The 24,740-nt window shown below is 44.0% G+C and overlaps 1 protein-coding gene across 2 annotated transcripts; it reads right to left on the reverse strand.

Annotated features, from left to right (window-relative positions):
• Positions 1-1,591: 1,591 nt before the first annotated feature.
• LOC115363275 (trinucleotide repeat-containing gene 6B protein-like) lies at positions 1,592-22,103 on the reverse strand. Of its 2 annotated transcripts, XM_030057385.1 has the most exons (22): positions 22,041-22,103; positions 21,799-21,915; positions 20,311-20,398; positions 19,692-19,713; positions 18,821-19,252; positions 15,804-18,623; positions 15,255-15,407; positions 14,834-15,024; positions 14,559-14,621; positions 12,783-12,941; positions 11,724-11,861; positions 10,645-10,836; positions 10,309-10,422; positions 8,639-8,849; positions 7,903-8,064; positions 7,532-7,699; positions 5,874-6,020; positions 5,702-5,794; positions 5,215-5,430; positions 4,882-4,952; positions 3,843-3,982; positions 3,050-3,650 (listed from the first exon to the last, which is right to left on the reverse strand). In XM_030057385.1, the coding sequence occupies exons 3-22, from the start codon at positions 20,365-20,367 to the stop codon at positions 3,050-3,052; spliced, it is 6,150 nt and encodes a 2,049-aa protein (XP_029913245.1). In that variant the 5' UTR covers positions 20,368-20,398; positions 21,799-21,915; positions 22,041-22,103. The 2 variants fall into 2 exon arrangements, with proteins under 2 accessions (XP_029913246.1, XP_029913245.1); XM_030057386.1 differs by having other exon boundaries at positions 1,592-3,650; positions 21,799-22,097.
• Positions 22,104-24,740: the final 2,637 nt, after the last annotated feature.

The raw sequence follows: 24,740 nt of genomic DNA on the forward strand, positions 1-24,740 counted from the left end.
CATTTTTTTTCCACACTGCAAATTGTGCAATGTCCCCCGACGAATCTTAGCATTTATCAGTTAATTGTCCCACTTAACAGTCCCGGGATTATTTACCACAGTGCTACGGCTGCCAAGTGAACCCGGTCATATTTGTTTTGCTTGCTTTGTTGTGTCATTGGGGCACCTTTGAACTGAAAAAAATATTGCGCATTTAGGCTACCTAGTGCAGCGTGATACCCCCTCTCTGCTCATTCTACCATTGTCATAAATAAATTCTAAATACATAAATAAGACAGTTCCTAAAATAGAGCTCAAGCATTGGGATGTTTTGAGGAATGCTTCATCACAGCATAACCAAATTATGCTGACTATAAAAGTCTTGCACTGGGTATTTCAGTCAGCGCACATGGCACATGTCAAACACCCCATTTTATTTTATTACTGAGGTGGATGGTTGTAGAAACTGTCTTACCAGTTTACCTGCAATATAAAACCAAGGGCACCCAGGGCTATCTGTCCAAAGATTGTATCATTTAGGATAGATGTTTAACATGTCAACAGGATACACTTTTAAGATGTTAAGTACTCATAATTGCATCAGAGAAGGTAAATAATTTCACACAGTAAACAGTGGCTTGGGTCTATAGCATGATGTGGTTGGTAAATTGGATTAGTTTGGATTGTAATGAGAGAGTAACAGATGGGCATGCAGACTGTAGTCAATCTATAAATGACATGTACCCTTGTCCATCACTGTCATTTTTCATCATGCTCATCGATTTAAAATCCATTAAGTCTCAATCATTACTGTAAACATAGCAACACTCAACACACATTCATCACTATAGCACCATATCCCACCAGGACAGCACGTGTGGGTACTACGTGACACTGCTGTTCCTAGGCTATCGCTAAGCTTTCAACACCATAGTCCCCCAAATTCTGTCTGCTAAGCTCCATGATCTGGGATCCTGGCACCTCCATCTGTAGCTGAGCTCCAGGATTTTCTCATTGGGAGACCACAGGTGGTGAGGGTGGGTGGCACCCTCAGGGGTCCACAAGGGTGTGTCCTGAGCCCCCTAATGATTCCCTATATACCTATGACTTGCATGGTCAAGCACAATTCCAACTCCATAGTCAAGCATGCTGGTGGCACAGTGAGTGACTACCTCCAGATCACTAGGGACTCCAGCCACCCCTGCAACATACTCGTTTTTGGTTTACTTGCTTTGTTTGCTGCATAACTTTCAAATTATGTTGTAGTATTTATCTTAATATTTTGTATGTTTTGTGTCTTCATACCTTTATTTTACTAGCACAGTCTGGAAACCTGTCAGCAAAAAAGCATGAACTGCATGTTGTACGAGTATGGCTGTTAATGTGATAAATGAAACTCCTGAATCTTGAACAGTCTCCATGCATTGCCAGACTACTGCAATTGGCACACTGCATCACAATGACTGCATTTTGTGAAAATTAAGACTGACTAACACAATGTTTGTTTGTGCTAAAAGTGCTAAACATGAACAAACCCCAAGTATCCTGTTTGTGTTACAAAGATAGAAACCCAAACACACACAAACATCTCAGAAATGACCACAGGACAAACTTAGAAGCCAATACTTTCATCTTTATTATTAATCTTGTTCTCATTTGTTTAAATAAATTTTTCTTTTGTAAAATCTCAAAACGAAAACACTGAACAGGAGTGTCAAAGCCTGTCTTAATTTAAAACGAATACACAACAACAAAACATAAAAACGTACGGTAACTCTTACTCTGCATCTGTAAACAACCCATCCCACCCCGACCACCCACTCCACACAGTTTGATAAGATTTGGCATGTCCATTTTCTCAACGCATATGCCTTCAGCTCTTTGTGTCATTAAAATGTTCTTTTTTATTATTGCAGGTCGGACGATAAAAAAAGACAAGTCTGCTAAAAAAAAAAAAAATACACAACTTAAAATGAGGAAAAAAACAAAGCATTAGTGCCAATATTTCTTGAAACACACAGTCAGCAGTATACCGAATGCACTCAAAACATTTTGTATAGACCTTCTGTATGGTAAGCAGCCTTGCCCACATTTATGACAGGCAGTAACATGCGCACACACATTATCCTCACATTCTCACACGCATACCAACGGCAGTGGTTTAATCCACTAACTTGGTCTCAGTCTCACTCATACGCACGGTCACGTACTGTGTATGATACTGTGCACAGTATCAGACACATGGAGAAATGCAACATAGCCTCAAACTGCCAGCAATTTAACATTTATCATTTCAACAGTAACAAATGTGATTGAGAGAGAATAACAGAGAAAGAGTGCGTGAGAGATACAACAGTAGGAGGTCAGCATTTTCAAAACAGAACAATGACATTTTTCAATATTTCCACTGTTCAAAAAATTAAAACAACCATACATACAAACGGAAAAACAAACAACATACACAGTAAGATACAGTTCTGTTGTCAATCAGAGCTGTGTGTTTGCATGTGTTTGGATTCAGTCTACATTTTTAAGGGACATGAATACAAACTGCACTTTCACCTCACATCATGTAGTAGTTTTAAGTTCTCTTATACGATGAAGGTAATGCTGTTTACAGTGCCCACCTGTCTGAAGGCTCGTCTGTATTTGGTGTGTGCATGTGTATGTAAATCTGTTGAAAAGTCCCCTATTTACTAAGCACATTGCAATCCAGTCAAGTCTTTCAGACCAACTGACTTTTCATTCTTTTTCAGGTTCAAGTCTAAGCAGTTGAAATCTTCATCTGTGGAAAAAGGCCGTATACACATCTAACAGTCCCTGCATTTGTTTATATAATAGCTTAAGTCTGGCCACGAGAATGTGTGTAAGCATGTCTCACATTTCTGCTATATGTGTGTGTACATTAATATGCATACGTGTATGTGTATGCACGTGTATATGTGTAGTACATTAATATGCATACCATGTAAATGTGTTTGTGTGTGTGCTATAGTAAGTACATATGTTTCCCAGTGTATGCTGTTGTATCAGTGTGTCTAAACCTACACTTATAAATCGAGGGGGCTCATCAGATGGAATCAGCCCCTCCCCCCAGCAGGTCGCCGGGCAGTAAAGAGGCAGGGCTGTCCATTTGGTGCCTTTCCTCCATTTGTGGTGCCCCCCACAGGCTGCTGCTGGGGTACCCCGCAGTTACGCCTCCCCAGAGCCCGGACCTCCCAGGCTCCACTCCCCCGACACCCCCTGCTCCTCCGCCTGCCTCCCCTGCTCCATTGGTGCTCCACTGGGAGAATATGCCCAGCCCAGGTCCTTGGGCCGAAGTGGATTCTGAAGAACTGCCTGTGCCATCCAGACTCTGCCAGCCGGAGCTAGAGGACCCCACGCTACCTAGAACCGCTGCTCCACTTCCTCCGCCTCCTCCTCCTCCTCCTCCACCACCACTTCCGTTTCCACCCGTATTTGTCCCCGTTGCACCCCGCTCACTCCCTGGGGAGCTGCCTCCGCTGTTGGCCACAGCAGTGCCTGTTCCAGAAGACCCCTGTGCCCCACCAGCTGTCGCCCCTCCTGAGCTGGCCCCCTCTGCCCCTCCAGCCTGGGAATGTGCAAAATAGCGAGCGACTTCTTCTTCACTCACAAACTCCGCCAGGATTGTGGTGTTACCCAGAACACACCTGGGAAAAAGAATAGACAAGGCCTCTTATTTAACAGTAGTATGTTTGTGTATTACAAAATGTGCATTATGCAGTTATTTGCCCAGTCCACTGAGATATACACATATTTCTATTTATTGAATGTTTACTTGTGAGTGTGAAAGAGACAAAATTTGAGAAGAAAAATAGGGGGTTTACTGAGGGTTAACCTACATGTGCAGTGCACCCTGGGCCTTGGCTGCTTCCTGTCGACTATTGTAGCGAATCAGAGCGCTGCCCTGGGTCAGGCCAAGGTGAAAGGTCAGCAGGGGACCATGCTGCATGCAGATAGTCCTCAGTGTGGAGCCATCGATCTACAGGGAAAGAGAGGGATGCAGGTTAAGCATTGGTGGTTATGTATGTGTGTTATGTGACAAACTGTATTGACCTTAGTGTCGAGCCATCAATTTATAGGCAAAGGGAAAGGTCAGTGAGTCTGGGAGGTTAGATAACAATGGTTATATGTATGAAGAGGAATGTACCTATAATGACTGTAGTCAGATTGTTCATTGTCACTGTGTGGCTATGTAATTTGGTCACAGTGAACTTAGGCGGGGATATATGTGCTTCTGTGTGCAAGGGTGTACACACATGCATTGAATAAGGCTCAAGTGCATTACTGTAAAAAAATAAAAGATACAAAAGTGTCTCAGCTGCATAAATAAACATTTTCCATCCTATGTTTTTCCCAGAGCAGCTCTTCCTTGCCACAGTCATGTGTGCAATCCCTAATTGATTAAATGGATCATCACACTTCACAATCCAATTACGGCTGGGTCACGCATCATTCTGTTCCATTTGCATAAGATAGACTGAAGGGGAATACTGATGAATGAGAATGGCGGTTTAGTGCTTTCAAATTCAAACCCTGGCCAGTCTGTCGGGGCAACCATTTTATTTTATAGCCATGATAAATTCTGCTGCAATGAAGGCTTGTGAGAACATTAAAATTCTAAATTGCCCTCACAGTGCACTCCCTTGTCACTTCTTGTCCTCACCCTTCTGCATTATCTCACTTTACAGCCAATAGGTTGACTGGTGGTGACACTGTTAATATTCTCCATTCTGCTCTCCCTCTGACTTCCTATACCACTCTCTCTCTGACAGTCACTCGCTCTGCTACAGTCTGTCTGTGCATAATATGTCTTTCAGCTCCTCAGAGTCTTCCCATCCCTTAATCTGTTCCTCCCTCTTTTCCTTCCACCCTCCCTACCTGAGGGGTCAGGTTGCTCAGCAGCAACCAGCAGCTGCCTCTGGAGGCCACACCATCACTCCAAGCTGAGCCTATAAAAAGAAAGAGGGAAAAAGTGCAAGAAAATATATATGAAAAGAAACAATAAGTGAGGATATCATAGCTCAAGATGAGCTATATATCAGCCCAAGACAAATTCACATTAAGACAGCTTTTATACTATCTTTCAGAACTGTGTACTATGAATATATTTCTAAGGCATATCCCCTGTTAAGAGTGAGGTTTTATTTTAAACTGACAAATGGTTATGAAAGGGTTAAATCTTCTCCCAGTTGCTTAAGACATAAACAGTACCTGGCCCAAATCTTGTGTCTTGGTTAACTCCACTCCCTCCCCAGCTCCTGGCCAACCGCGGGCCTCCACTGCCCCATGGGGAGGGTGAGGCCTGCTTCTGGCTGGTTAAGCCAGGAGGAGGGCGTGGCAGGTGCGAGCTGCTGCGATTGGTTTTCCACAACTTGTTGTGTCCGATGGGCTCAGGGGGCCAGCTGGGTTTGTACTCAGAGTACTTTGCTGAAGAGGAAATGGGGAGGTGGGGGAAAGAGGGGGAAAGTGAGTTTTAACAAACAGACCACAGATATGTGAGTAGGGAGGACCCAGAACAGCTAGCTCAATCTATGTTGAAAAGACAACTTGTACACTACTAAAATTATAGTGTAAAGGAATGAAAACAAGCCCAGAAAGAGAGCAACACACACACAAAATAAAAATATACAGAGTAAATGATAGATCCAAAACAAGATGGGAAAAAAAAAACAAGACAAACAAAGAAAGGTCACCACACCTGTGCTGTGTGCATTGCCAAGGGGGCTGTCTGAGGCACTGTAGGGCCAGGCACCAGGTGAAGGCAGCGAGGTGTTGAGGGAGGGGTTTGGCCCTGCAGAACATAAATAGGTTTTATCAATGCACTGTATCCTGCATTAAAAATAAGATTTGTGTGCTCAAATATTCTGTACCTATGTTGTCTCGCAGTAACTGATGGTCAGAGTCGTTGAGGCTTGGAGGTCCTGGGGAGCCCAGAACACTGCCAGGGGTCATGTAGGGGTCCGACTCTGGGTCTCCAGTACTCTGGATCCCCTTCCAGGGCACACCAGGCTGGAACTCTGTCATCAACATTGACCAATCATTGGTGGGGTTGAAATTATACCTATAGTATAGTTGAGTGATACATCAAAAGGACGAGACCCAATTCCTGTGGATGGAGCTGTGCTGGACCACTGATATGTTTATGACACATCAGATTCAACCTAACCCTTTGATGAACCCTAACCTGAGCCTTGCAAGAAGACTGATTGATGATGCTGATTATTATTATTATTATTATTACTGATGATGGTGATTATTATTATAATCATTACTAATGATTAATATTACTTTGTCCTTAAGATGAGTCATTTTAAATGCAACTACATTCGGAACCATCTTTGACAAATACCCATTCATCCATCTGCAAAGCTCAGTGATTTAAGATAATGCACAATGCTAGTATGTTTCTCTGGCAACCACAGAAATGCTGGATAAGACACTGGGCAAACTGCTTACAGATTATACCATTCACAAAATTATGTCCCTGCTGGCGGTGAATGTGAAGCTTCAACAGAATGTCATACATCCGAGTGCTTATCTGATGTGGCTGAAAGGAATGTGTTTGAATACGGGCTTATCACAGAGTAATGTGAACACAGATAAAAACAAACAAACAAACAAACAAACAAAAAAAAACATACTTTTTGCTCACATCAGTTTTAATTTGCTGGCCGTTATCAAAATGACCATTAGGGTAAATTAAGGATTGTGGCTAGTTTGTTCTTTCCCTTTAGGTTAGGTACTAAAATAGTCAGCTTTCCACAGTCGTGCCAAATGCGGGTGTGCTAGTGGGTGCCAAGGCCAGTTGTGTTTCCACTGACACTTCCGGTCTTTGATCGCACGTCGGTGGGCCTATGTCAGGGCCAGTTTCCAAGTGCTAATGGCTCAACAAATGCCTATGGACCAGACAGGGCAAACCAATGTCTGAGGCAGAGTTAAGGGTCATAGACAGGACTTACCTGGCTTTGGGCAGAGAGACGGGTGCAGCTCATAAATACAGATGCCAGTGCAGCAGCTGGCTTTTGTAGCAAAAAATATGACGGAGAAAAGAAAAATGGAGAACAACCGGCAGTAGTGGTCAAATGAGGACATTATGGGTCTGCTCACTATCTGGACAGAGAATGATGGCTGATGCTAAATCAACGGTGTTTGCTGAAATGAGGATGTTATGCCAAATATAGTGAGAGAGGTGGAAGCGGTGGGGATCCAATGCACAGTGGAAACGCAAATACTTTTTGTTCTCACAGACTGAGGCTTCAGGAGAATTAGCACTGTTTGGCTTAAAGATAGCCCTTGCTCACAGTGGCACGACAGTGGAAAGCCAGCTAATGAGGACTACATAATGGCCTCAGTGAAGTACCTAGTCAGTATGCCCACGCTGCCCAAACACACAATAGACACTGATCAGACTGGCAACATATCGTACCCCCAGTATTTGAGTCTAAGTTGAGCTGAAATTCTGCCAAATCACTGCGTATTTCTAATTTACTGTCCTATGGCAACAACAGGCAGAGAATGGAGCCATTACCTGGAGGCCAGCTGGATGTGCCAGGCTTGCTGCCCATCTTGCTCCCAGGGGTCCTGTGCCAGTTGTCAGCAGGGCCTTGAGGGGGCATCCCCAAACCATCACCACCCAGCATTTCATACTGGGAGTACGGGGAACCTCCTCTCACCTTTATAGGGTTGGGTAAAGGGCCTTGGGAATGGCATGCAAAAGACAAATAAGGTCAAACAGATTGACATTAAACATTCACATAATGATTCATTCAGATACACAGTGAATTAAGATGATTATCTATGCAACTGGAACCACGCTGAAGATAGGCTGGAAGGTGTGAATTACCATAGTGTGAATCTAACCTTAACAAGAATCCTGTTACAAAGCATTTGCCAACCTACCGTTCTTGTGAAGGGCTGTGTCAGGAGGCGATGGGGCTGGCGAGTGTCCCTCCATCATCCATTTAAAGCGGGACTGCTGTCCCCCTGCATCCTTCATCCCTCCCATTCCTCCCATCATGGAGCCCAGCTCCAGTCCTGACAGGTTACCACCGGGGGCAAAGCCTGAGAGGAGAGACACACCGTAAACAAAAACATTCATGACCAGATCTCATTACTATGATGGTGAATTCAATGGAGCCTTTGGGCCAAGCTTGTGGGCATTGTTTTTCAGAACAGCCCTAGAGTCAGTGCAACTGCAATGACATTGGTGAGGCCAAGGCTGGCTGAAACGATGAACCGTTGTTGTGGCAACAGCAATCACCAAAGCAACATGTACCAGTGTTTATACAAATTAGATGGATATAACACTATAGATGGTTGTCATTGGCCCACCTACTGTGTGGGCAGAGAGGACAAACAAACAGACCAGCTGTATGGCACTGAGCTTCTGGTGGGACATGGGGTCAGTTCAGGCCAGGGCTGCATGCTGCTGTCACTTCCAAGTAATGAATACGCTGCTAAATATGCTCAATCTGTCTGGTTGGTTGGTTGACTGTTTCCTAAACCAGGATACTACTTTGCTAACGTTTCAATAGTCTAACAAAGGCTACTTAAAACAGGTGAAGTTATGCAATATCAAGTGCACGCCATGTATAATTCAAGTTAGTATAGTTAGTCTACTATAGACTATTCTCACCCGAGTACATCCCCTGTGTTTTGGCATGAAGGTCTGATAACGGGCCGCCCATTCCAGGATGGGTAAGGGGGTCAACCATGGGCTGTTTGGATGTGCCTGCTCCCAGGTGAGAGGGAGAAAGTTTGGAGCTCCCTCCTCCTGCTGCTGCTCCTGCGACTCCTCCCTGCTGATGCTGCCTCTGCTGCTGAAGAATAGCCATGATCCTTGCCAGCTGAGGAGGACATAGGTCAACAAAATAATCAGGATCAGTGCACAAAATGGTCACAAATTTGTCTAGGTAAGATTGGTGATTGGTATTAACAATGCATTGAGTGTTACAGTTTATACATGATGTAAGGACAACATTGCGGTGACAGCATTGTGGGTGCAGCTCAACTGCAACTATCCATGTGGCAAAGTATAAATGTTGCTTTTGTGCCAAGAACACAATAGGCAGGACAATGCCAGGTATTGCATGGCATCTTTTGATGGCAGGCTCAGTGTCATCCATGATATCATCAATTACAGCAAGAATTGTTTGACCTGGCAGCATGTATCTGCAAAAACTTTCGGTCTCAATTAAATCAAAAAGTGATATTCTCCTTCCTCCTCCTGGCATGATAATGCCTAGGGATGCACCGATCCGATATTAGCATCGGATATTGGCACCGATAACAACATTTTACCTGGATCGGGTATCTGTAAAAGCAGCCGATCCGTAAGACCGATCCTTCCCCTTTAAATCTTTGCGACACGGGCTACATCATACGGCACGTGTGCTGCATGCTGCGAGAGTTGATTGAGTTGAGTTGCAAACACAAGCAACATGGAGCGAACGAATGGGTCAGCGATATGGAGGTATTTCACCCTTAGCACGCCAGCTAGCTTGATGGTAGCTTGCAATGTATGTAAAATGAATGTTGCCAGGGGTGGTGGTAACACTGCCAGATATAATACCACACATTTAATCAAGTACCGCCAGAAACACCACACTAAGGAGCACAAGGAATTCCAGCAGCTGAACAGATCTAAGGGAGCCGCCATTGCGGTTGAGGTTTGTAGCTTCTTAAATCAACAATATCGGATCAGTATCTGGTATTGACCGATACGTAAGGCCCCAGCATCGGTATCGACATTGGAACTGAAAAAGTCGGATCGGTGTATCCCTAATAATGCCCTCACCTTGCTACAATCCAATCACTGCTGCCATGATCACTGGAAAGCCTGGGCTTGACCCCCTTTATAAATGTGCTTCAATTACCATGAACTCTTACATGAACACCACAAATCTCTTGCTTGGCAGCGCAATTAGAAGTGCATTTCATCCTTTACGGGTACTTTGTGAATTACACAGTTTCTTTTTGTCTTATTTGTGCAGGTTGCAAAAGCCATGCAATACTTTTGTTGATTCACCCCTTACAGTCTATTTGGTATACCTTGTTGAGACTGATAACTTTTTTGGCCCTATGTAAAGTTTCAGAACAAAACAGACCCCAATACATCAACAAAATTTATAAACAAAGACAACCAAACATTTTACTATATGACCCAAGTCTGACCAGTACTCACTGCACAGACATGGAAGTATGAAAATTCAATCCAAGTGCTGCCACATTTTTTACACTTGGGCTTTACATTACACTCATAAAATGTGCTTTAGGCTACAGTCATGACAATATTATCTCATTAACCTGCTGTGGGTCGGGCTGCTGCCTGAGAGGCTGAGGCTGAGGAAACTTTCTCTGGCTCTGCAGGAGCTGCTGCTGCTGCTGTTGCTGCTGCTGCTGTAGCAAAAGCTGACAAGCCTGGAGGTTAGCAGGCAGAGAGGGGAGGGAGACATACAAGAAAGTATAGGTTAGTGCTCACAAACATTCACATTGTAAGGGCTGAGTAATTTACCACTACGGAACTGCACAAAAGTAGACCTTTCCAAAAAACAGTAAAAACAAAATGTCATTTATTTATTTAAATTTAAAATAGGATCAGTCCATCAAATCAACCAATCAGTGTGTCATTTAAGCACTTACCAAATGGAACTGCTGCACGTGGGGGTAAATGCTGCTGAGCATTGCTAGCTGCTGTGGTGACAGCTGAGGAGGGAACACCCCTCCTCCAACACCACCAACACCTCCCACACCACCAACACCTCCCACTCCGCCAACTACACCGCCCACACTGCCACCAGGGGAGGGCATCTGCTTCAGCATTGGGCCCGGCACCTACATGTCACAGGAACCAATATCAGTAGGGCTGATAAACATGGACACCCAATAGTAACACAACTAGTCATCGATAATGACACTGAAGAACACAAACTAATCATTAATTATGGTGGTATGAGACCAAATGATGTTCTGAGTTGAAAAAAAAAAAAAAAAAAATCCATATTTAAAAAGTCCATATTTAGCTTTATTCTAGCAAGTTGGGAAGGGTAGGTATGTAAATCACATTTCTTTCTTTCTTTTTTTTTTTTTTTTAAATAAATCAATAAATTTAATCAATAAAAATAAATAAATAAAATGTCTTTGTTGTTCTACATAAAGTGCTAATGTTTCTAATGTTTAAGTCTACTTTTTCAGTTAACTTAAACAACCCTTGATGACCTTTCAATTTTGAGAATAAATAATGCACATCTTTGCTTTATCACCTTGGATACACAATACAACAAAATGATAATTTTTGCAATGGCATTTTTGCAAGTAGCTTGTGTTTTGTCTGTTGATCCATATTTTTAACGAAATCCAAAATATTTCCAAACTGCTGATTTAAGTAAGTAAGTAAATTTCCTTTGTTTTTCTTGGCAGTTGATTGGCTGGTGCATGATCCACCTGCCACTCGCAGTTTGGAAGAAGGATGTGCACTTGGATGAAAATGATCATAAAGACACGGCATGGGAATTAAAAAAAAAAAATAATAAATAAAAAAAAAAAAGCTGTAATGTTATCTTTAAAATGATAGAAATCGATGCTTTTTCTTGCATTGATAACCTTAGATCATTTAATTGATACAATGATCCAGACTGATGGATGGTTACACCCCAAGACCATACCCTTGTTTTACATGCGCTCATTGTGCCCAAAAATGGCAGAAGGAAAGGTAAATAGACCTGAGCAGACAGGAACTGATGAGGCACTTGAGCACGTAACCCCTGGGAGGGGTTCATTGGATGCATGCCAGGCTGGTGCATCCCTCGAGGCTGAGGCATCCCTCCACCACTGCCACCAAACACTCCATGAGCACCCATCTGCCGCAGAACACAACAGGATAGTATGTTAGCACATTATATTATAAAAGTAATTTATTTGATTCATACAGTCATTTACTATACATATTATAGTACATTATTATAGTACAGTACCCTCATTCATATGTTCATCAATCACTTACATGCCTTGTAGAAACATGAGTGAGAATATAACATTGATGTAGCCAATGTAGAGCTGTGCGATATGATGGTATATATTGTTTAATGAGAGAAAAATGTCTATCGATAGAGATTTTTCTCTATCACTGTTGTCATAAAAGCCACTTTACGGATGTATGTAATGCCACTGAGTCAGAACTCCTTATTGTCTTGAATGCGGTTTGGATATCATAAATCTGACACCGACCAGAAAACAGTACTTTGCAGAGTACGCCACAGACCGGTTCTTACATCAGACTCCAACACAACAAACTTCCTTTACCACTTACAAAAGAACCATGACAGGCAGTACAAGGAGAGGCGAAAGATGCAAGCTGAAGGGAAGACAAATGCTGAAAGCAAAGGCAAACCTCATTTCTGTTCAACGTCACTTCCAAATGAAAGGGAGAAAAGAGAAAACACCTTTCATTTGTATTTAGTTCACAGAATTAACAAAGTGGTTGTGATTATTTTGTATAGACAATTTGTTCCATTAAATTTACAGAAGACATACTATATTGTGATATATATTGTTATCAACATATGAAATTATCCATATTGTAAGAGAAGATTTTGTCAATATCGCACAGCCCTAAGTCAGTGTGATGAAAGAATGCAATAATGTGAAATGATATCTAGCTTACAAAATCGAAGAGTCTGGAGCTACTTTACACCGGTAGGCACTGTAGTAAATGTCAACCAGCATTACGGAGTGGCATATGCATATTCAAGAGCTCTTGCTATAATAAAGCAGCATCATACCTTTTCACCATAAGGTCCCATGTCCACAGCACCCATTTCTTTGGAACCAGGCATGCGGTAGCCACCTCCACCTCTTCCTCCCCTCCGCATCTCTCCATTATAGTCATTCATTCCTCTCTTGTCTCCTTCCATCTTCTTGTCAACACTCGGGTCATCACCCTAGAAAACAGACCAAGTTAGCACTGGAAATTTTACACAAAACTATCATACAGACTCTCTCAAAGGAAAAATAGCACTGTAACAGTTAAAAAGGGCACAGGACAGATGTTACTGCGCTGCGGATGGAGCTTTAGAGGGTAACTGGCATTTACTCTGCAAAACACAACATCGCTCCACAAACTCCAGACACTGTAAAGAGTTTTGTTGGAAAAATTTGACACGTTTTTTCATAACACCCCAAATAAAAAGTAAACAACTTGGAACACTGCAACAATGTTGGAGAGAATGTGGCCATATCACTGCCAATCACACTCATATTTTCTGGTCATGTGACAAAATGAAAATTTTTTGGGATAACATAATAGGATGGCTGAAGGTAATCCTTAAGTACAATATCTCCAGAGATCCCCGGCATTTGTATTTGGGATTGATTCCAGACGGACTGGCGGAAGAGGACAGGTATCTCTTTAGAATTATGACTCTGGCCATTAAAAAGACCATCACCAGGAACTGGCTGAAAATTGACACTCCATCTCTGGGGCAATGGATGGACATTATGGAGGAGATCCGTGCAATGTGTGTGTTACAGTTTTGTGTTATATAAAAATGAAAATTAAATAATATATAATAATATATATGTATAATATAGTATACAAAATGGTTTCAACATTGGTCGGCATGCTACTTTAAAACCACAGAAAGTCGCTCACCCACATCAGTCACTTCTGTGTTCACATTTTGAATGCTGATGCTTTCAGTTTCAGTCATCTCCCCATTCATTCCAATGTGTCACAAACGAAGGCTCAAAAACAAATTTCCAAGTAAAACACGAAGACACACTTTAAAAGGTTATCAAAAAAGAAGCTGCAGGTTTGTGTTTGAACATTCATCCAATTTCAGCCCCAACTTGGAAATAAAAAAAGACGATAAGTGGGTTCCACATAGGAACCGTAGTCTTCTGCCAGACATACACACTGTGGTAAGAAATTGTACCAAGAATCTAAACAAAGCAAGGTAGATAGCTTGCTAGGAGCTATTAAGCATAGTTTACAGCAGCAAACATGGCAGTGATTCTGAAGAACATATGGCATTCTCTGAAAATACCTGGGGATCTTTTTGAACCAAAGTATGCTGAGAAAACACCTCAATATTAGGAAGTAATATCAAAACAGAGGATTGGTGTAAATTTAGGAAACAAACACAAACCTGTGACTTCTTTCTGATAACCTTTTAAAGTGTGTTTAAACCTTCTTCATGTTTCACTTAGAAGTTTGTTTTTGAGCCACGGTTTGTGAAACAACATAATGAATGGGGAGATGACTGAAACTGAAATTGTCAACATTCAAAATGAGACCACAGAAGCAACTCATGTGGGTGAGGGACTTTGTATGACTTTGTATCACAAAAAGTAACACGTACAAACAAACAGCTGCATAAATTTGTCGGTGTTACTTCTTTTTTTAAAAAGACTGTGCTCCTCAGTTTTTGATTTTCAGAGGGGAGCCTCTAATCCACAACAAACGTATGGTATAAAACCTTTACTGAACAGTTGTTTGATCAGGACATGCAGCAAGAGTACTTGGATGCTTAGATCATTCTTAATAAATAATGTCTTACCAGCAGACCCATGTTTGAGAACTGACGTGACATTGGATTGATCCAGTTGTCCCCTCCTCCACCCTTTAGGGAACATATACAAAATATTCAATTCAGTCAAAAAAAATACAATTTCAATACCAAGCACAGTCAACGGGGAGGAAAAACAACAAAGCCTCTGTATTGTTACTACCATACAAAAAAAAAAACAACAATTCATTCTGACAATCACTGAACCCATAACAATAAAAACAGCTTAAGGACAGCATAAGGACTGGTGCCTCCTTTTTCCCTACCTTGATGTTGCCTCTCTTTCCTCCATGACTTTGGCCCCAGCCTCCAGAGTTGAAGGACGAGCTGCTTCCCTGGGAGCCTGTGCTGTTCCAGACCCCGCCGCCACTGTCATCCTCCTCGTCCCAGCTGGAGTGCCGGGATGCTGCCACAGAGCCCTCACCCTTACCTCCCCAGTTTTCCATCGACTTGGAGCCTGTGCCAAAAATAAAACAGAGGGTTATCTATCTATTTTTTTTGGGGTGTTTGGAATTGTTGGTTTAACAATGCTAAAGCCTATTATGACGAGAGATATGGAAGACCAACTTTAATTTGGATAGTTGATAAAAGGCTCAATACCATGGATTAAAATTTGTTTCGCACCAAAAAAGCAGAGCTAAAATATTCTAATATTTTGCATGAAAACATTATTTTTCCTACTCTCACCAGATTTGCCAGGATTGGGTGAGGGATTTGCCCAGCTGGAGGCTTTTCCAGGTTCATCTGGGTCACCCCAACTTGTTGGTGTGTCTGATGTCTGCCCCCAAGCTGCCGTACCATTGTCAACAGGTTGTGCTCCTCCTCCCCACATACCTGGGCCTGGCCAAGGACAAGATTGAGCTCAAAGGTTTAGCATGTACCAGAGCAAAATAATAGATAAAATGAGCGGGTGGTTTTTGATGACAATGAGGATCAAGAGTCTTGTCAGTAATGTCGAAATTAGCGCTATAGAGCATTAGTGTGGATTTCTCTGCTGTACTGCTGTGGTTTCACACAAAACAATTAGTTTTACACCACAATGAGATATCTGCAACTCAAAAATATCAAATAATTTCAGCAATACTTAAAAAGTGAACAGTGAGACACATAAGTGTTACCAATAACACTTATGAGAATACAACACCTCAAATGCAACCCCTGGTTGCTGCTTACAAATGCAAAAAACAAAATAAAAACGTAATAACTAAACTAGGAATAATTTTGACTTTGGCTTACCCATTGCAGCATTGCCAGGGTTTGTGTCCCTGCTAGGCTGCATCCCCTGCTGCCTTCTGGGTGGTTGTTGCTGCATGGACGGCGGGGGGCCCTGCTGACCATGGCTTTGACCAGGTTTGGCATTGTTCTTGTCCCACAAGTTCACATTCTTGCTGTTGTAGCGTGTGGGGTCTCCCCAGGCTGAAGTCCCATCGTCGATCTCCATTTTGCGGCTGATAGACTGAGGGGAGGGCTCCTCCCAGCCGCTGGGCTCCAGGGAGTCACCCGCACCCCCGGGGATTTGGGGGATCGGGCCGGAGGTCCAGCCCGAACTTTGGTTCTGATTTTTGGATGGTGGACCTCCACCTCCAACATTGGACCGGCTGCCCCACCCTCCTTGCACGGATCCTCCTGGTGGTTGCTGGCCCTGTGATTGGTGCTGCTGTTGATTTGGGGCTTTCAGTGTTGCCACTTGGCTGTTTGGTATCTGTGCTGCTGTTGTGTGTGGTTTGACGCTCCCCCATTCTTGGTGGGGTTTGCTACCACCCACATCTCCTCCCCAGCCTCCTCTCTGGGATCCTCCTTCTTCCATATTACCCCAGGAGGATCCCTCATCAGAGTTGGTTCCACCTCTGCTTCGCCCATCTCCCCACCCTCCTCCCAGTTTGGAGTCTCTCTGCCCCCAGTCTCCTCCCCCTCCACGCTGTCCTCCCCAACCTCCTCCCTCTCCTCTTACCATCTCCTTCCATCCTCCTGTCCCTTTGTCCTCGGGACCACCTGACCATCCACTACCCTGTTCTCCGGAGTCTCTCCAGTTCCTTACTCCTCCTCCATGATCTCCCCATTCTTGCTCTTCACTCCCCCATCCTCCAGCTGCCTTCCCCTGGCTGCCCTCCATCTCTTTCACTGGCGATCCAGGTTTCCTGATGCTGCTACCAGGCATGTGAGGACCACGTGTGGTCTGTGTGGCACCGTCATCCCAGCTGTCCCTCACTGAAACTGGTGCAGAGTTCAGGCTGGCCATGTGGACGCCAGCAGACTGATCAGTAGTCACTAAACTGGTGTTAGACGGGTACCCAGGACCACGATTAGTGGTAGTGTTCATGGTTGATAAGAATGCAGAGGAAGATGAAGTGCCTCTTTCATTTCCGTTTCCTCCTCCTGTTGTGGTGTCCAGGTCCCAGGCCACGTTCTGTCGGATCTGGGTCTGCCCCCAACCGGTGTTGGACAGAACCCTTGGGTCCAAGTCAGACCGACTGAGCATGCTCTGTAAGGCCACATCAGCACTGGGGGTTGGGTGGGAGCGGCTGTGTGCAGAGAGCTCCTGCTTCTGATTGTTAGGTCCGCTGCCACTCCCTCCTCCACCGCTCCCAGCAAGGGACCCTCCACCACTAGAGGACGAGGGTCCTCCACCTGTCCTGCCTCCACCCTGCCCTCCTTCCCCGCCATCCCCGCTTTCCACCCCTTTCTGATTGTCCCAAGCTCTTGTCATAGTTGCAAAGGTTGGAGAGGTGGAGTCCTGTGAAACCCCGCCTCCAACACCGACACTGCCTCCACTACTGCTGCTGTTGCTGCTCCCACTTCCTCCTCTTCCACTTCCTATTGCTAGGTTACCAGAACCTCCCACTCCTGCTGTATTACCCCATTCTGGTTCTGCACTCCCTCCTTCCCAAGCTCCCTGAGATACCACGGGGGTATTTGAGCTACCATCATTTCCCCTCCCCCACCCCACCTTCTCACCCTGGCTACCAAAGCCCCACACGTTTCCCTCATGCCCCTGAGCTCCAGCCCCTCCTCCACCCCACCCATCTGTCTGCGACACACCTGTACTGGTATCAGACGAGGTTGGAGGCATGGCTCTCCATGAAGAAGAGGCTGCAGAGGAGGAAGATGAGGAGCCAGAGAGATTACCACCCCCTTCTCCTTCAACGCCAGCATCCCCATAGTCCCTCCCATCGCTACCTTCTTGATTTGGTCCTGGCCCTGCTCCTACTGCTCCTCCTCCTGAACCTAGTGCTGGCCCAAGGCCTCCCCATTGCTGCTGCGGCTGCTCTCCGCTTCTGGCTCCCACAGCAGTGTCAGGGTGCTGTTGATGGAGGCCAGCCTGATTCACAGATGACACAGAGTGAGTGGTGATGAGGGTGGTGCTGGCAGAGAATGGAGAAGCTGAAGTAATGGACGAGTGCAGAGGAAGGCCCTCACTGGCCGACGCTGACGTCCCACTCTGCACCAAGGCAGGCCAGGCAGAGGGGTTGGTGTTGGGGTTGAAATTGGCACCAGGGACCCCGCTGCTGTTGCTGCCCACAGGGCTCTCCTGAGGCCCAGGAAGAAGATGGGAGACTTTGGAATTGTAAAATGCTGCTGCTCCTGGCCCAGCCTCCACCTGAGGGGAGGTGGAGGAGCCCCACACAACGCCACCTGACTGAACACATTCATTGAGCGAGGATGAGGAGGAAAGAGGAGAGGAGCGAGGTGGCGAAGAATTGTCCATGTTCCCTGCTCCTCCTCCTGCTGCTCCTCCCTTCTGCTGGATGTTTCTCTCACTCCATGAGGCACTGCTGTTGTTGTTATTGGGGCAGTCTTGCTCCCGTCCCAATGCTCCAACCCCCTCAGAAACCAATTTGGCCCCACCTAGGATGCTAGGCCACTCCTCCAGGTCAGTCCCATCAACAATCACCTTCTCCCAGCCCTGAGAGGAGGGCTGGCTGCCAGAGCCTGCCCCCCATGTGGAATTTGCATAAGTTGAAGTAGTAGTAGTAGAAGAAGAAGACAGAGCAGCGACACATAATGAGGATGAGGAGGAGTGGGGGGGTGAAGGGGAGGATGAACCCAGGTTGGGATCTGTATGGAAAAAAGAAACAAGATTTTCTCACTGATGACTTAAAATTTTATTCGACACACTAAAGATGATGATGACTGATACCTTGTCAGTGGGAACAAATTATGTAGCCAATTTAAAAGAAACATGTCACCTGACAGGAACCTTTATTCAAGATAACTAATTGATTATCTTTTTGTGTTCTACAGTTTCAGCCCACCTGTGGCTCCAGCTGCGGTTGCATTGGGGTTATCGGCTCCCTGTGAGAGAGGTGGGCTGGCTCCACGGCCATTACCTCCCCCTCCCCCGCCTCCTTCTCCTCCGCCCAGCAGCATGGAGGACAGCGGCGGCTGGCCCCTCTTCAGTAGCACTTTGTGGTCCTGCTGGCAGCGAAATCTTGGAGGAACCTCCCTCGGCATGTAGCGCTGCTGCTGGGAGGTCTGGCTTCCAGAGGAGGAGGAGGAGGAGGAGGGCTGTCCGTTGGCCACAGCAGCCCGCTGCTTTGCATTGTTCCCGCCACCGGGAGGGACCTGTGCAGAAATCCCGGCTGCACCAGGACAGGGGGATGAGGGGGGAGCAGGGCCAGGGCTGGGGGACACTGAGCCCGGGGTGGCGAGTGGCTGGGTGGAGGAGGGCTTGGCTGATTCTGGCACTGGAGACAAGAAAGGAGCAAAGACGGGAGTACATCAGTGTTAGATGCAAGTATGGCGAGGGTAAATAAGACTGTGAGCATGTTATGTGAATAGGAGACACGTTTCCCCTCCCTTGAGTGCCCTTCCACAGAGCACAGAAGTTATAGCTGCTCAGTGTCCAACAGCAAGAATGTCATTATACTGGGTAAAGTCACAGGTGTGAGTGCGTGTATGCAGCTCTCCCTTCCACTGCAGTGACTTTGTGACTTCTGCAGGTCATTACTGTGCATGAAAATGTGTTCTTGTTTTGTTAAATACAGAGAGTCAATCGATTTCAAATTCCTTTGCTGTTGTTTACAGTGTATTTGACAACAAGATACAGACTTCACTTAAGATTTTCATATCGAGTGTTGACTGATCAGGAGCAACTAAGTAAATGAAGAAAGAAACAAAGCATACCTTTGATTTTCTGTTCTGGCACCTGAAATCACAGAAATCAGTCAGTTAAATGTCAGAAAGAGGGCAAATTTACAGTGAATTTAAGACTATAACCTGCAAAGTATGAGCAAGGCACTGCTTAATCTACCCTCAAAGAGTTAGATGTTATTCTCATGACCTTGGGAATTTATTAGAATTTTTAAACATGAAAAACTCTTCCAAAAAGTTAGATTCCAGAAAAGGTGATGCTACATGACACGTCATGAATTTTGTCCTATGAAAATGTATGACTTCATGCGGAAAACAATAATTAACACTTTCATGCAAATGAGCTTCAATACAAAGCGAACACCTATGAAGGAGAAAGTATACACATACCAATAACACTGATACACTTGTCTACTAGCTACTTTTGCAGGTGATTTTGAGATCCTACTGTAAAAAGTGAGTTGCAATATAAAATACTGAAAATAACTAGTGAATTCTGAGATGTACCAGCCTCTGGCACCAATGGAGAAATGTATACACAGAACATTTCTGATTCCTGGCCTGCTAAGTAATAAGAACAAGGTAAAGAGAACAGACGTGGATTTTTGCTTTAATGTAAAGGCAAAGTTTTGGGTTTTAGTGACACAATTACCTTCTGAGAGGTTTCCCTTTTCTTTTTATCCTCTTTCTTCTTTTTCTTGTCTTCCATGAACTACTGTTCCCTTTCCTGATTCTCCTGTCTTGGAAAACAAATAGGAAATAAATGTGTTAAATTGTTTGCTACATAGCAAACAACACAGAAAGTGTGGCTTATAGTTCACATACGTATGCACATTTTGTTCCCCTCCGAAACACGGACAAAGACTTTGACTAAAAATGAATAACATGTGTTTCTGTCAACAAATACTCCTCCACAGTTAGTTAATGTTGTAAGAACTGTAATGTTAACCAGAGGCAGACAGGTTGCCAACAGCCCTTGGTAGCCTAGCTGCTCATTGCATAATTCATTACCCAGCAAACGATTGCAGGTCCAACCAACAGACAGCAGAAAAAAACACAAGAGAGCCAAAGCACTTAAACACGATGTCAAAAATATCACTTCCTTTTGAATAATAGAGATGATGGAAACTGTAACGATGCTACCCTAATATTTGAGACATTAGATTCCATCATACTATTAATGTGATACTCGTTTCAGGAGATTTCCAGCTTTACACGTTGAAAAGGACACCCGTGTTTTCACTGACCTTTCACCTGCCGCATCCTCACCTACCATAAATATAAGACAATTTATTATCGCACAAATCAAGTCACGTGGGCGCAGTTTTGTTGTGGAAAGGCAAATACATAACATTTTAGCTCAGACACGAGAGGAAGCAGTTATTTTGGAAATGTGGTGAGGGAATCCACGGTAGTAAGCTTCAAGTGCGAACAGGCATAGTCCTTTTAACTAAACTGCACATAATTAGCAGGCTGACACAGAAGGCTAATGTAAGCGAGTTCGGCTAGCTTTCAACCTAGGGTATTAACCCATATTTGCACTCTAAATGAATACACCAGTTACAAGTTACTAAGCAAACTGGACACAGTTTGTGCGACCACTTGCAACTCAAATGTTTGCGGCCGCATTCAAAGTAAATGTCAAGGCTTTTAAGGAAACAGCAGGCCAGTAGTGGAGCGCCGACTGTGCCTGTGCTCGGGGCCACCAAAGCGGCTTGACCCGGGACTCCAGCTAGCTAATGTTAGCTAACATGCCACAGCAGCTGGTGAGCGCTATGACTTACGCACATACGTCCCTTATTTTAAAACGCAGTGGCTAGCGTTTGTCGTTCATATTTACTGATAACTTCAGTCACCGTGTGCTACGACGCAGCTGAAAAGCCGACAGTGGTCAAGGAGCAGCCTGACGCCTACTGGCTAGCTCGCTAATCAGTACAGACGTTAGCTGGAGTGACTGACAGGGCCAAATTAAACGACGAACTTCAGTGACGTTTCCTCGGCACTGCATCGCATTACAAGAAAAGCGATTCAAAAACTACAGCAAAAATACACGGAATGCGTTTGGTTGTAGTAGCGCACCAATAAATATCCAGCATCATACAACGATATGTAAAGTAATAAAAAAAACAACAACACTCACCTCGGGAATCACATACAACATAAAGTGCTTCTGTGCAAATTCTTGCAGATCTAACGTAACGCTAGCAGGCTAGCAAGCTAGCTAGCCTAGCGAGCTAGTTCTTCGAGGCTTTCAAGGCTAAATTGAATAAGAAATGACATCACCGAAAGGCGAAATGTTAGATATAGAAAAAAGACGTGGAAAGGCGAGTATCCTTTTTTGCGCGAGTGTAATTCTCAAACTGTAAACAAAACATGCATAACCTCTTGATGACTGTCAAACGCTGTGTGATCGGTTAGTTTACTATCGGCCATTTTGCTTCTGTGTGCAGCTTTAGCTAGCATATCATCAAGCTGGTTGTTGATCAGAGGGGGGAGGAGGACCAGGGAGAAGGGGGAGGGACGGCGCGCGTACCGGCACATTCCAGCAGGGGGCGTACTGACACTGAAAACATGACGTCATTTTCACCATGTTGGCCAGATGAAAAATAAATAGGTCATTCTGGTGTCTGTGGCATGATTAACCCTCCTAGTACTTTCACATTTCCTTTTGTTTGTTTGTTTGTTTCGATCAATTTTGGTCAGAAATTTAAGCATCCAGAAAATGTTTATAATAAAAACTAGAATTGGATAAAGTTTCTGAGGAAACTTTAAATGTGCTTGCCTGATGTGCAAAATTGTGGCTGTATGATAAACAGCCTTTCCCTGTGATATGCTGATGGTAGATGGTGAGTTATTTTATAAGTAATATTTTGTTCACTTGTTATAATGGTGTTCTGGGTGGTTGCTAGGGTGTTCCTGATGGTTACTATGATTTCCTGATTTTTTATTTTTTATTTTAAATTGAAGGTCACAGCAGAGAGAGACAGGAGAGGCAGAGGGGATGACATGCAGCAAAGGGCCTGAGGTTGAATGTAATCCAGGATGCTGCAATCAGGACTCAGCCTTGGTACATGGTGCACACTCTTACCTGGTGAGCCACCGGAGCACACGTTCCTGATAGTTGCTAGGAACTTGCAAGGTGGTTGAGTGTTGAGGGTGATTGCTAGGGTGTTCAAGGTGGTTACTAGGGTGTTGGTAGGTGGTTGCTTTGGTACTCATGATGGTTGCTAAGGCATTGCTAGGCAGTTGCTGTTTCTGATGGTTGCTAATGCATTGATAGGCAGTTGCTATGGGGTCTGGGGATGATGCTGGGTGGTTGCTTTAGTGTTTTGGATTGTTGCTAAGGTGTTGCTATGGTGTTCCTAATTGTTGCAAGGGTAGGCGGTGGCTAAGGCATTGCTGGGCTGTTGTTAAGATGTTTTCATTCCAACCAAAAACTCCACTTATCTCACTTTTAAGCAGAGAGGAGGAAGTAATCAGTGAAATCACCTGGTGGAGTTGTTGGTTGGAATGAAAACCTGCAGACTCTCAGCCCTCCATGGCAGATGGTTGCCTGCCCCTGTGTTAGGTACTTTATGTTTCTGTTGACTACCTTATTAGCCCTTAAAATAACACTTAACTTCCTCCACTCACCCTCCGCCCCTTATACATCAAAGTTCTGGTCAAAACATGTCTCCTGTGTTTTATACAGCTAATAATGTCTTGTGTGTATGAATACCTAAGTGAAAGAAATAAAATCAATATTCTTTCAAGACACATATTTATTATTTCTGAACACTGATTAAAAAACAATGAGGACATCCAGTATCGATGTTTGTGTGTGACAGTATACTGCTATGACATCATGAAAACACATTAGGTTGCAGTACTCTACAGGCTCTGTTAATTGGCATGCGTGGGAAAACGCATGCAAACCCTAATTAGGAGCTGCTTGATCAGCAGCCTCCTCCTCCTCTTCCTCCTCCTCCTCCTCCTTCTTCTTCTTCTTCTTCTTCTTCTTCTTCTTCTTCTTCTTCTTCTTCTTCTTCTTCTTCTTCTTCTTCTTCTTCTTTTTCTTCAAGAGCTTTCAGAGGCTCTCTGGCATCAGGTAGGGCCTTTCTGGGCCGCCATCATTCCTCTCAAGATCTTTCACTATAAATGGGATGAAATGAAAAGGGAATTAAACTAAAGCAAACTTTAAACACATCAAAACAAAGTCTATACATTGCTTAGCATAAGAGAGGCACTCTGCAAGGCAAAAGGAAGGTCCAAAGGAGGCCATGTTAACATTACAGTCAAGCTTCACATTTAATGTTCATAAGTAAATTGTAAGTAGGACAGCATTACAAAGTTATCTTTGCTTGTTTCCAGTTCCACACATGTAGAACAGAGAAAAAGTCATAGAGGAAGGTAACAGACACTTGTAGCTTTAATCAGTATCTTAAACTACGACTACAAACATGCACAAAAAAATCTAAGAGCTGTGGTAATAACAGTGCATTGATAAGACAATATAGTGAACACCTGGTTTTGAGTGCATCCACTGTAAACAATTCAATAACTTTAAGAATTTTAAGTTCAAGGTGCGAACATTAGACCAAGACTAACACTGTAAATTAGGCACATACTTGGCTTCAAGTTTCTATTGGCCAGTGGCAGTGATAGAAACTCTATGCTGAAAGGCAAAGTCTAAAAATGTCAGTGTACCCTAGTAAAGGCCAATAACCACTTCATGACATTTCCAGAATATTAACTGTAAAGTGGCAATTCAACAGTTTGGGAACGTGTCCAGCACTACCATCAACCAACTACAGACATCAGAAGCACAAAATCACCACAGGCGAGGACACGAAGTTGTCAACACGGTCAACTTTGTAAACTATACCCCTTGTAATAGGCCACCTTTGAGATTTGATGGCATTAATACTACATAATATCCACATATTTCTGTACACATTTGAAAGCCCTCATTACTGGAGACATGCTTTACATTCTCTCAAGCTACTTTAACAGCTTTTTACTACGTTTCCTTGTAATGAAAGACAAGGGTGACAATGTTGTGATTGCACTGGACATTAATAGGCCTTACTAGCATAGGATAAT

Source organism: Myripristis murdjan, chromosome 8 (genome assembly GCF_902150065.1).
Source record: "Myripristis murdjan chromosome 8, fMyrMur1.1, whole genome shotgun sequence".
In the NCBI taxonomy this organism is placed as follows: Eukaryota; Metazoa; Chordata; class Actinopteri; order Holocentriformes; family Holocentridae; genus Myripristis; species Myripristis murdjan.